The following is a 13,181-nucleotide window of genomic DNA, read 5'->3' on the forward strand; positions in this document are numbered from 1 at the left end:
TCAATAAAACATTAAGTATTAAAACTTCTGCCAACTACTTATATCCTTGACTTTGTTAAGACTAACAAAAAGTTTGGGGTGTTTTTCAGAAGGAATTTATCTGTATGACTTTAACTGACATGAAATGTTGTACCTGTTGAGACTACAACAAATAGTTCCAAGTTTATAGGTTTCCCTACTACCATTCTTTTCAAATGTTACTTAAACATGAACAGAAGCTGTGAGACTGAACCATTACCTGTGTGGGAGACGGAAGGCATGAGAGTGTGTTAGTGTATAGTCCATCGCTACCACTTAAGGACAAGATTGAATTCCCAACTGCATACTTCCAGTTGCAGTTTTATATAGAATGTTACATATCTTCCACTTTTATCGAATGACCCTAACCTTGGTGCTCTGGTTATATGCAATGTAGCAGCTCATGGGCTATACTTGTGCTAACATGGGACAAGTCAAATAAGAAACATAAAATGCTATGGAAACATGCTTACATATAATATATTATGCATGGAAAACATGAAAGGAGTCAAAATAATCCTCAAGATATCACTCTACTAGTTTTGGTTAGTAAAATTTTTTGAAATAAAAATTTTATTTTATTTTTTTTTTTTTTATAGAGGCATGTTTTTATTTATTTATTTATTATATTTGTTTGTTTTTGTTTATACATGCACTGGGTACAGTCAGAAGCGCGGGAGGGTGAGAGAATTCACCAGAGCCAGAGCGGGGAGCAGAGCAGGCAGAAGGGCTGAAGTACACTGCTGAGGGGAGCAGCGGGCGGCAGGAGAGGTCTGCGCACCATGTGGGATCCTCCTCCGGTGGCCGGGGAGCAGCCGGGGATCGAACCGGCGCCGCAGAGGCCGCGGGCAGCTTCGCAACCCAGCGCTCAACCGCTGCGCCACCGGGAGGCCCTTGAAATAAAAATTTTAAATTAGGGAACAAATTCCACATGAACTTTGCTGAGTGAAGTATGTATACAAGGAGTAAAAATGTAACCCCAAAGTTATACAGACATGTAAACAACCCACAACTTTAATTAAGAAAAGCAAATCTCAGGGCTTCCTGGTGGCGCAAGGGGTTCTAAGACGCAACATATGAAGTTATCTGCAACTTCTGCAGCACTGAATTCGATCCCCAGACAGCCAGGGAGCAACCCACATGGCGCAGCAGACCTCTCCCGACTTGCCCGCTGCTCCCCTCAGCAGTGTAACTCAGTCAGTCTGCCTGTTCTGTTCCCCACTCTGTCTCTGGTGAATCCTCTCACCCCCTGCATCTCTGGCCTGTACACCAGCTCTTGTATGCATAAATAAATAAATCTTTTTCAAAAAAAGCACCAACTTCAGAGCCCTCAAAAACAAACAAAACAGGGCCTCCCTGGTGGCGCAGCGGTTGAGCACTGAGTTGCGAAGCTGCCCTCAGCCTCTGCAGCGCCGGTTCGATTCCCAGCCACCGGGCGAGCGTCCCACGTGGCGCACAGACCTCTTCTGCCGCCCGCTGCTCCCCTCAGCAGTGTACTTCGTCAGTCTGCCTGCTCTGTTCCCGCTCTGGTTCTGGTGAATCCTCTCACCCTCCCGTGCTTCTGACTGTACCCAGTGCTTGTATAAATAAATAAATAAACAAACAAACAAACAAACAAATAAATCTTTAAAAAAAACAAACAAAACAAACAAGAGCAGCAGCAGGTTCATATCTGGCAAACCAATAAAGCTTTAAACAAAAAGTATTATTTTGTGTATAATACCTGATATTAGGAAACATCTCTTATGTGCCTTCAACGACTCAACTACACGATGGATGTTTTTCTAATACAAAAGATGTCATACTTCGTATCATATGACTTCACTAACCCTTACATTCCTAACAAAAGTTTAAAATATTCTCACATACTGGTTAAGGGAGGGATGAGGGAGAAAGTCAGCCTTCTATGTTGTCCATCACTGCTACCAAATTATTTACTTTTCCTGGGATAAAAAAATCCCTCCTACTGTGAAATTCAAAACAGCAACAAAAAAATAAAAACCATATGATCATGTCAATAGATGCTGAGAAAGCATTTGACAAAGTTCAGCATCCATTTATGATGAAGGCTCTCCAAATTCTTGGAATAGAAGGAACATACCTTAATATAATAAAAGCCATATACGACAAACCCAAAGCCATTATCATTCCAAATGAATGGTAAAAAGCTGAAAGCTTTCCCTTTAAGAGCTGGAACAAGACAAAGATGTCCACTCTCAACACTACTTTTCAATATTAATACTGGAAGTCTAGTCAGAACAGTAAGACAAGAAAAGACATACAAGGAATCCAAATAGGGAAAGAAGTAGTAAAACTATCACTACTTGCAGATGACATAATGTACACAGAGAACCCTAAAAACTCTACAGAAAAACTAATTACAATAATCAACGAGTTTAACAAAGTAGGAGGATACAAAATCAAAACACAAAAATCAGTACCCTTCCTATATGAAAATGATCAATCTGAATAAGAAGAAATTTTCTTTTTAAATTCTATTTATAGGGCCTCCCTGGTGGTGCAGACTGTTGAGCGCCTCACTGTGGGGCTGTCCGCAGCCTCTGCAGCGCAGGTTTGATCCTGGCCAGCTGACAAGAATCCCACATGGCGAAGCAGACCTCTCCTGTCTCACCCGCTGCTCCCCTCAGCAGTGTATTTCGTCAGTCTGCCTGTTCTGTTCCCCGCTCTGTCTCTGGTGAATCCTCTCACCCTCCTGCGCATCTGGCCTGTACCCTGGTTCTTGTATAATTTTTTTTTAAAAAATCCCATTTATAATTGTACCCAAAAAATTAAATACCAGGGAATAAGCCTAACAAAGGAGGTGAAAGACCTATAAAAATTATAAAACATTGTTAAAAGAAATACCAAGGCAATCCTGATAAAAATCTCAATGGCACTCTTCAAAAAAATAGAACAAACAATGCTAAAATTCATATGGAATCACAAAAAAAAAAAAAAAAAACCTAAAATAGCCAAAGCTCTCCTGACTGAAAAGGAGAATGGTGGTATCACACTCCCAGACTTCAAACTATACTACAAAACCATAGTAATTAAAACAGCATGGTACTGAAACAAAAATGGACATACAAACCAATGGAATGGAATTGAAAAGCCAGAAATGAAGTCATATATATATATATATATATATATATGAACAACTAATCTATGACAAAGGAGTAAAGAATATCCAATGGAACAAGGACAACCTGTTCAGTAAGTGGTGCTGGGGAAACTGGACCATCCCATGCAAAGAATATATTACTACCTCAAACCATGCACAAAAACCAACTCAAAATGGATAAAATACTTGAATATAGGCTCTGAAACCATGAAATATATAGAAGAAAACATAGGCAAAACACTCCACAACATACATCTCAGAAATATCTTTAAAGACTCATCCCCTGAAGCAAAGAAAGTAAAGGAAAGATAAACAGTTGGGATTACATCAAACTAAAAAGCTTCTGCACAGCAAAGGAGACAATAACCAAAACAAAGAGACACCCTACTCACTGGGAGAAAATTTTTGAACTCCATACAACTGATAAGGGATTGATGACAAAGATCTACAAAGAGCTCACAGGACTCAACAAAAACAAAGCAAACAATCCAGTGAAAAAATGCACAGAAGAGCTAAAAAAGACACCTTCTCCAAAGAGGAAATGCAAATGGTCAACAGGTATATGAAAAAATGTTCAACATCACTTATAACCAGGGAGATGCAAATCAAAACCACAATGAGATAACTCACACCAGTGAGAATGGCACATATTAAAAAAACTGACAACAAACAATGCTGTCTAAGAAGTGGAGTAAAAGGAACCCTCCTACACTGCTGGTGGGAATGCAAAATGGTCCAACCACTATGGAAAGCTGTGTGGAGGACTCTCAAACTATTAAAAATGGAACGACCATATGACCCAGCAATTCCACTCCTAGCAATGTACCCAAAGGTCGCAAAAATATTAATTCGAAAGGATTCCCGCACTCCTATGTTTACTGCAGCACTATTTACAATAGCTAAGCTATGGAAACAAACCTTAGTGCCCCAAAACAGATGATTGGATCAAAAAAAAAAATGTGGTATATGTACACAATGGAATACTATTCAACAATCAAAAAATATCAATAAACTCATGCCATTTGCAACAACATGGATGGAGCTGGAAGGGATTATGCTCAATGAAATAAGTCAGAAGGAAAGAGAAAAATATCAGATGGTTTCACTTATAGCAGCAACATGTGGAAACCAAATAAGGGATCAGGAAAAAAATAAAAGACAAACTAGCAGGCACACTACAAATTGATGACATTCAGCTGGGGAGGGAGAGGGATCAAAACAGGAGAGGGAAGGGGCCTCTCTGGTGGTGCAAGGGGTTAAGACACAACCTATGAAGCTATCTGCAGCCACTACAGCATGAGCTCAATCCCCGGCCAGGGAGCAACCCACATAGCGAGCAGACCTTTCCTGACTCCCCCACTGCTCCCCTCAGCAGTCTATTTCAGTCAATCTGCCTGTTCTGTTCCCCACTCTGTCTCTGGTGAATCCTCTCACCCCCTGCACCTCTGGCCTGTACCCCAGTTCTTGTATGCATAAATAAATCTTAAAAAAAAAACAAAACAGGAGAGGGAAAAGCACAAGAGTCTATGGTAATGGGTCATAGGTGTCTTCATGGTGGTAATTTTATGGGGATTATACCTGAGAGGAGAATGAACAATGATGTAAAAAGTATATAAATTAAAAAAAAAATCCCTCCCACTTTGAGACTGATTCTCTACTAGGCCAAAGTTTTGAAAACCAGTTGCCTGGGAGCCATATTTGGCCTGCAGAGAGATACTTTTACTTAGCCTACAGAGTTAATTTTTTTAATTTAAATATTTTATTTTATATAATTCTTACATTATTTTTCATCTTTGCACAATGTATGCATTTTCGTTTTGGTTATATTCCCCATACAGTTGCACCTCCCCCCTTATTCTGACTCTAGTCCTTCCTTTCCCCGCCTCTCCCTCAACCCCGTAGTGTGTCTCTGGTTTATAGTTGCTTGTTGATTTTGATTTTTACTTTGTATTGATTAGTTAATTTTTAAAAACTATTTGCACATATGTAAAAATCAGGAACTGTCACAGACAGAAAAAAGTTCAGACTTTCAGCTTCTTTTGAAAAATTAAGATACCTAGTAACACTAGAAACACATCTTCTTAGGACAACAATCCAATGAAGTTAGAGTATATGCCCTTTTACATGGAATATGTACTCTTCCAGTTTACTACAATCCACATGTAGCCCATTACACACATTTACATATTACTTGCTTGTCCCTTATAAGCCATTTGAATTTGCGATCGCTCCTCATTATCTTTATTCACCATCATTATTAACCCACACACATTCACCAAGGACTTTCACACCTGGCTCAAATTCCTCTTGGCTCCAAATCCCTCCTCATCATGTTGGTTTACTGTAGTGAGTGGTCACATGTACTACCCACCCATTGAAACTCCTTGCAAACCTTCACAGCAAAGGTTTGCGCCTCTGCTCCAGTCAAACATATCCATCCAAGCCCATATCCAGAATGTTGCCTGTACTAAAACTGAAACCTCTGAAAGTTTCAATTCTAATATTCTACTTTCCTATCATAACTTTGCATCTATCCAGTTTTTGTGTTCTCGCTCTCTCTGACATCAAGAAAACTTACAGACCCATTAATTGTTGTCTTCCAATATATAGCAAGCATCTCTTAGCTTTAGTTTTTTTCCCTAATCAGCCCCCATATTTTAAAAACTAAGATAACATGTAGCAGTATACCAAAGTACTAGGTAGTCAATTCATAGACTCTGAATTGGCAACCCCTTCAATATATACTGTTGAATAATTGAGTTTTTAACAATATATCATGCATAAGTTTTTATATCAGCACATACAAATACACCTCATTTATTTTTTTTTAAAGATTTCTTTCTTTATGCATATAAGAGCTGGGGTGTGGGCCAGAGGTGTGAGGGGTAAGAGGATTCACCAAAGAGAGTGGGGAGCAGAACAGGCAGATCTACTGAAATACACTGCTGAGGGGAGCAGAAGGAGAGACAGGAGAGGCCTGCTGCACCATGTGGGTCACCTCCCTGGCAGGGATCGAACTAGTGCTGCAGTAGTTGAGGACTGCTTCATAGTGCTGATGCTTAACCCCTTGCTCCACCAGGAAGGCCCCACCTCATTTATTAATCTACCATCTACCATTCTGATAGCTAAACAGTATACCATCATATAGATGTGTCATAACTTATTTAACCAATTGCCTGGATATTGTTGAATATTCAAAAATTTCCATGTTTATAATAACGTGTACATTTGTACATATACTTTTGCAAACCTGTACAGAGTTCTCCCTACAGTTAAAATTACTCAAAGGGAATGAACATTTACAGTCCTCTATAACTTTGTACCAAGTAATGTTCTTACCAAGAACATATGAACATTTGGCATCATCTTGAGTCCACTTTGTCCTTTACACATTCACCCAACTTGTAACCATTTTATGATGATAATCAAATTCTACTTCCTCAATAGCTCTACAACATATCCCCATCTTTCCATTCTTATTGCTACTTACGTCAGTTGACGACCTCAATATTTTTAAACTTGGACTGTTCAAACGTCTCTTTACTGGTCTCCTTATCTCATTCCTCTCCTATTTATTCTTCATATAACTTCCAGAATGATATTACTACAATACTGATATGGCTTCCCCCCCACTTTAAGGCTTAGTATGACATCCTAGGCCTTCATGATTTGGCCCCATCTACCTTTAAAAACTAATCTCTTACCAACAAAATCAGCTCGCAATCTGCACTCTTGTTAAACAACTATTTGCACTTCCCTATCCAAGACAGTCTCATCTATTTTTGCTTTTGTGCTTTCTGCCTAGAACTTCTTCCCTACCTTCTTCACTTGACTTTTTGCTTGGCACAATAGGTGCTCAATAAGAACGAGTCTATTAGGAAGAGCTTCCTACCTTACATAAACACAAGAAAACGTGAGCCTACCTGGTGTCACAAGGGGTTAAGTCTCAGCACTATGAAGCTACCTGCAGCCACTGCAGCACAAGTTCGATCCCCGGCCAGGGAGCTAACCCACATGGCACAGCAGACCTCTCCTGTCTCATCCACTGCTCCCCTCAGCAGTGTATTTTAGTCAATAAGCCTATTCTGCTCCCCATTCTGTCTCTGGTGAATCCTCTCAACCCCCCTACTTTGCCCCCCACACCTCTGGCCTACACTCCAGCTCTTATATGCTTATATTTATAAAATAAATCTTTCTTTAAAAATACAAGAAAACATGGAAAACTTAAAAGATGAAAATGAAGACAATTCTAAACCCCACATCTCAGAAATAACCATTGCTATCATGTTTGATGGTTCCTTGCAGTCCTCCCCCCCTCCCCCCACATATAATCTTTTCAAAAAAGTAGACCAGTAACAGCAAGTATTGGTGAGGACATGGAGAATAAGGAACCCTCCTATACCACTGGTAGGAATGTTGATTGGTCCAGTCCCTATGGTATTGAGGTTTCTCAAAATATTAAAAATGGATTTACAATATGACCCAGGAATTCCACTCCTAGGTATCTACCTGAAGAATACATAAACACTAATCCAAATGAATATATGCACATCTATGTTCATTTGAATCAGCATTATTTATAAGTCAAGCAATGGAAATAAACTAAGTGCCCCAAAACAGATGAGCAGATGAGGAAGATATGGTACACATACACAATGGAATACTACACAGCCTAAGAAAAGTATAAAACTTTTGCTATTTGTGTCAACATGAATGGAACTGGAGGGGATTATGTTCAGTGAAATAAATTATAAGGAGAAAGACAAACCAAATGATGTCACTTACATGTGGGATACAAAGCAAAGTCAAATAAAGCTAAAACAATAACATGTCTGTCCTAGAAATCTAAGTGTAGAACTGAGTGTAGAACTGAGGCTACCAGAGTGGGAGGGAGTGGGGAGACAAAAAAGTGGGGAGGGAGCACACTGGACTATGGTAAAGGACTACAAGTATTTTGGTGGTGGGTATGGTGTGGTAACACCACCACTTGTAGGGGTGGATCCCATACCTCTACATAACAAACAACATTATGGACCAGTTACCTCAATTAGAAGAATTTTTTTTTTTTTAGTATGAACTGGAATAAAAGTTTTGTGTTCTGCTTTTCTCACTTAATATTGTATTTTTTGTCATTTTAAAAATCTTTACATAAAATTCATTACACACACAAAAATATCCACTACGTACATGGCATAGTAACTAATCATTCCTTTTACATGAACTATATGGGTTAGTTCTCATAATACAAATAATATCATGAATATCTTTGTCTACATCTTTGATTAGGAAAAATTATCTTACCACATGCTAAGCACTTAGGTGCATTATTTTATTTAATCCTCACAACAGCCCTCTGAGGAGAGTGCTATTATTATTTCTATTTTTCAGCTAGGAAAGCAGAGGCTAAGTTGCTTGCCCAAGTCACAATGGTATTATGTGATGGGACCAATATTCAAATTCAACTACACCTGACTAGAAAGTCTGTTTATCTATTTTCTCAATGCTGTCATAGAGTTTTCCAGAAATGTCTTACAATTTTATATTGCTAATAGCAAAATGTGAGAGTATCTGTGCCTCACTAACACTGAGTACTTTCAATTTAGGAGGAAACTGAGTTCATCTGACAGGTGAAAAAAGGGAACTGTTTCAATTTGTATTTTTTTAATTACTAGGTGCAACTTAAATATTTATTCCTATTCATTAGTTATTTAATTTTTGTCTTCTGTGATTTGTCCATCTATCAAATTTTTCTATTAATGACTTCAGGACTTTTCTTATTATCCTACTTGAAAATCTGCCCTGTATTTTTTAAAAGTCAGCCATCCATCACCAGACAGAACAGCCTCTCCACAATGTGCTTATTACTTCCTATAATCATTTTTTAGGCATCTCTGCGCCCACCAATACTTCTACTACCAGAATTCTGACTAACCAGCTTTAGATCTTTTAGAAGACAATAATGAAGAGATAACCGACCTAACAAAGGTCATTTCCACTCTCTAATTTCTGATGAGCAGTAAGAAAAGCACGAGGGAGGAAGTAGATTCTTTTAGTACAATTGAAATGGAGCAAAAATGTAAGACTCATCTCCTACCACTTCCTTTAGTGAAATATATAGGTTCTAGTCAAGTATAGTTCCTCTGAACTTGCCCCTGATTTTCTATTCCTCCACATTGAACATTCTGTTCTCTATGCCCAGACTATACATTTCTTCATCTGTCTTTCTGGTTTTCTTCCACCTTTACTTCCTACCTCCAGTTCTTTCTCCTATCTGGCAAACTCACAGCCACATTACTTGGGCTGCTAGATATTGCTAGAGAAAAACCATACAATTATGTATATTTTTATTTGAGATCTCAGTATGCTAGGCTCAAATGTCCTTGAGATCTTAGTATGCTAGGCAATTCTCTCAAATGTCCTTGGCTCTCTCTTTTGTTTTGCTTAAGGAGTTATAGGGTGTTATCATTTCACTGCTTAGTTCCTCCACTGTCTTCCTAATGAGGGCAAAGCTAAAAAACTCAAGTATGGCATATAGCACACAGGCCCTCTAGGATTTGACTCCTATCTACCTCTCTATGCATTATCAGTCATATAACATGTACTGCAACCCCAGCAACTTATTTCTTAAGCTTATAATGTAATTTCAGGCCTCTGTGTCTTTACATATTGTTGCTGTCTACAACATTTCTACCTCCCTATTCTTTACTTAGCAAGCTCCACTAATCCTTTAGAACTCTTTCTTAGCTTAAGAAAACTTTCTCCCAGAAAGCTTTCTCTAATCTCACTGATTTAGATATCCTGTTTGTGTTCCTACAGCACTGGATGCATGCATCTAGCACACTATTTCAGTACTGTAATTTTGTTGTTGTTGTTTCTCTAACTATAACCAATTTGGGGACAGGGACCCTATCTAATTTGGGTTTATATTTGTAGCATCTATCCATGGCAGCACACATTAGGTGCTCAATCAATGTTTATTAACAGTTGAGTCAGCGAAAATGGAACTTTATTAGAATGTTTATGAAGTCTTCCCTAAACCTTAGGTAAAGAATGCTCCTTCCTCTTCTCTAGTGCACTTTGTGTGTGTATCCTTCTAATATAGTCCTTGACATGCTGCATTTTAACTTTCCCATCAATTGGACTTTGCATTATTTGAGGACAGTGATCATGTCTTTTCTATAAATAGATTAAGTAGCTAGCACAGAACCTGGCATATTTTATCCAATCAGTTCACACACTGAGCGAAAACTCCAGGCTATGTGGAAGCTTGCCATAGTCTATAGTCATATATTTCCTTAGGGCCTAGGGTATAGATGAACTTTCACATCTTATAGAAAACAGTAATGGTTCAAAACAATAACATCCTTTGAGTTTTATTCTGATCTCATTTTCCTGCACTTTCCAGTTTAAAAAATAAATGCACATTGTTTTTTCCACTATTATTTGCAAACTTTATAGAAAATACATACTAAAATATATGCCTGTTTTTTTTAAAAAGGCAAATTAAGTCATTTGACTGATTCTGCTGATTATATCACTGCTCAAGGATGTTATATGAACTTAAATATTAATAATACTAACTGATGTTAGATGGACAGACTGATGGAAAGAGAGGGTGGATAAGGAGAAATACCCACCATTGTACTTAACACTGTTGGCCAGAATTAGGTTGACATCATCTAGAAAGCTCTCCCGACTCTGGTATTTGTGCTTGGAGATATTCTGTGATTAAAAGAATCAGGGACTCAGATACATATAACAAGGTTACTTGACACCAGAAAGACTAAATTTTAGATCAAATGACTGACCTTACGTATAGTTTCTAAATCCATTGGACTGACAATCACTTTGTAATAATCTGGAACAAACTTTTTATTAACTGGGTGATGAAATGGCCAAGACTAGAATAAAGAAAGCATAAGAAATTAAATGGAAATCATTCTTCATACCATAGATTCTCAAATTTCATTGGGTTAATCCAGTAAGAATGAAAAAAACCTATGGAGAACCCATTTCCCCCAGATAGACATAATCATACAAAACTTTGTATGTGACTTAAATGGTCAATGAATTACATTGCTGTAATAGAGTTGGGATCCGTCTATACTCACAAGTACAATGCCTACTGCTTAGTTCCATTTGTAGGTATTATGAAAGCATTACACATATCCAACATATTTGTGTAATAGGAGAGCAAACAAAAAGAAACAACTCAGAACTCAAAGTGAAGCTCACTCAAAAAAATGGTACATAAAATCAAGACAGCCCTGGAACAAAAGGCAACAAACACACAGTAATGATCAAACTGCCATTTGTTAAGAGAATCTCTGAATCCAAACTCTGACATGGAGTACATGTCATGATTACATGACATCCTGAGGTCTCTGATTTCCATAATGCACTAGCAACAAAAAGGTTGGTTTCTAAAACAATATACCAGGTTGAATTAACAAATACCATCTCTTCCAGAGTCCCCAAGATTTATTTACACAAACACCCTATTGTCATTTCCCTTGTCTCATTCTCACAAAATTTAGCACGAAGACCACTTACATCTGGAACTGCCATCATTTTCTGGGTGACAATGTTGTCCAAAATGAAAGAAAATGCCACTTGGTCATCATCATCCAGCAAAGGATTGATAGCTTTCTCTAAACGAGCCAATTTGTCTTCTTTCTGAAATGAAACAAAGAAAAGACAGAGGTTTTCCTGAGGTATGATCACCACAGAAAAGTTAAAGATGTACTCCTCATACAATACGGCCAAACAGGGAAGTTTTTATGAACTTCTGAGTACAACTAGGAAAAACTAAATTTTGTTCACAGGAAATTTTATCAGTCCACCAGCAGCAGCAGGACACAGATATACTGCACTGAGGTTGGCAGTTACCTGTGGGGGCAGAACAGTGAGGGGCAACAGGAGGGCCACAAGGGTAGGAGACATTCCAATTAACAGAACAAGCTAGAGACTGTACATATAGAGTACTTGGATGCTAGAAACATTGATTCAATTGGGGACAATCTGGCTACCATTGGCAAGGATGGCAGTGACACTTCCTACCTCCTCACTAGGAGATGAAAAAGAGACCGGATCAGGTCACTGAGTGAAGAAGCAAGGATGCTGAGCCCTGGAATTTGGGCCATTTGAAGCAGTGAATAGAACTTGCACTGGAGAAAGGGGAGAAGAGGCAATGTAAATCTCTCCACCTGGAAAAGCCTTTGCCCTCTAAAAAGACTGCAGACTGACACCGAGCCTACTGACACCAAGTCTACAGACTCCACCGTCCCACCCTTCCTCACCTGCCCACAAGTTAAAGAAATAAAACAAAAGACAGTGTTACCCAAAATAAGGCAATACACAAGGCACAGGAATCAAGGGACTTCTGAACACAAGATGGAAAAGCTGAAAGAATGAGAGACAGAGATCTCCATAATAAAAGACACAGAATTTGAGGACCTAACAAAAATCTTAGAATAATCAAAAGAAAAGCTTGATGAAGTCTGAGAAAGAAAGGCAGGTTCCAGATCTCAAAGAGTTCTTCACAAAAGAGACTGAGGATTTCAAAGAAATGCTAAAAGAGATGCTGAATGAAATGAGAACAAATATGCAAAGCATATGAAGCAGATGTGCACTGGCAAAAGAAAGAATTCTGAAAAACATACAATGTACAAATGATTGAAGTGGAAGAAAAGAAACAAATAGGATTCAGGAAAGAAAAGAAATTATGAGAGATATCAAACTATCTCTATTAGAAAAGGAAACAAAAGGGGCCTCCTTGGAGGCACAGGGGTTAAAGACAGGCTATCAAGCTATCTAAAACCACTGCAACACGCATTCAATTCCCTGTTGGCCATGAAGCAACCCACATGGCCCAGCAGACCTCTCCTGACTTGGCCACTGCTCCCCTCAGTAGTGTATTTCAGTAGATCTGCCTGTCCTGCTCCCCACTTTATCTGGTTAATCTCACCTCTCCACACCTCTGGCCTATATCCCAGTTCTTGTATGCATAAATAAATAAATCTTTAAAAAAAAAAAAAGGACA

General features: G+C 38.5%; 1 protein-coding gene across 1 annotated transcript in view; it reads right to left on the reverse strand.

The window, feature by feature from the left end:
- The window catches only part of TAF1 (TATA-box binding protein associated factor 1), a 103,968-nt gene that overhangs the window by 36,298 nt on the left and 54,489 nt on the right, over positions 1–13,181 (reverse strand). The window contains 3 exon segments of the mRNA XM_037512272.2: positions 10,777–10,861; positions 10,948–11,040; positions 11,693–11,815. Of these exon segments, the coding sequence (XP_037368169.1) occupies positions 10,777–10,861; positions 10,948–11,040; positions 11,693–11,815 (301 nt within the window).

Source organism: Talpa occidentalis, unplaced genomic scaffold (genome assembly GCF_014898055.3).
Source record: "Talpa occidentalis isolate TD23 unplaced genomic scaffold, MPIMG_talOcc4v2.1 talOcc4.15, whole genome shotgun sequence".
Lineage (NCBI taxonomy): Eukaryota > Metazoa > Chordata > Mammalia > Eulipotyphla > Talpidae > Talpa > Talpa occidentalis.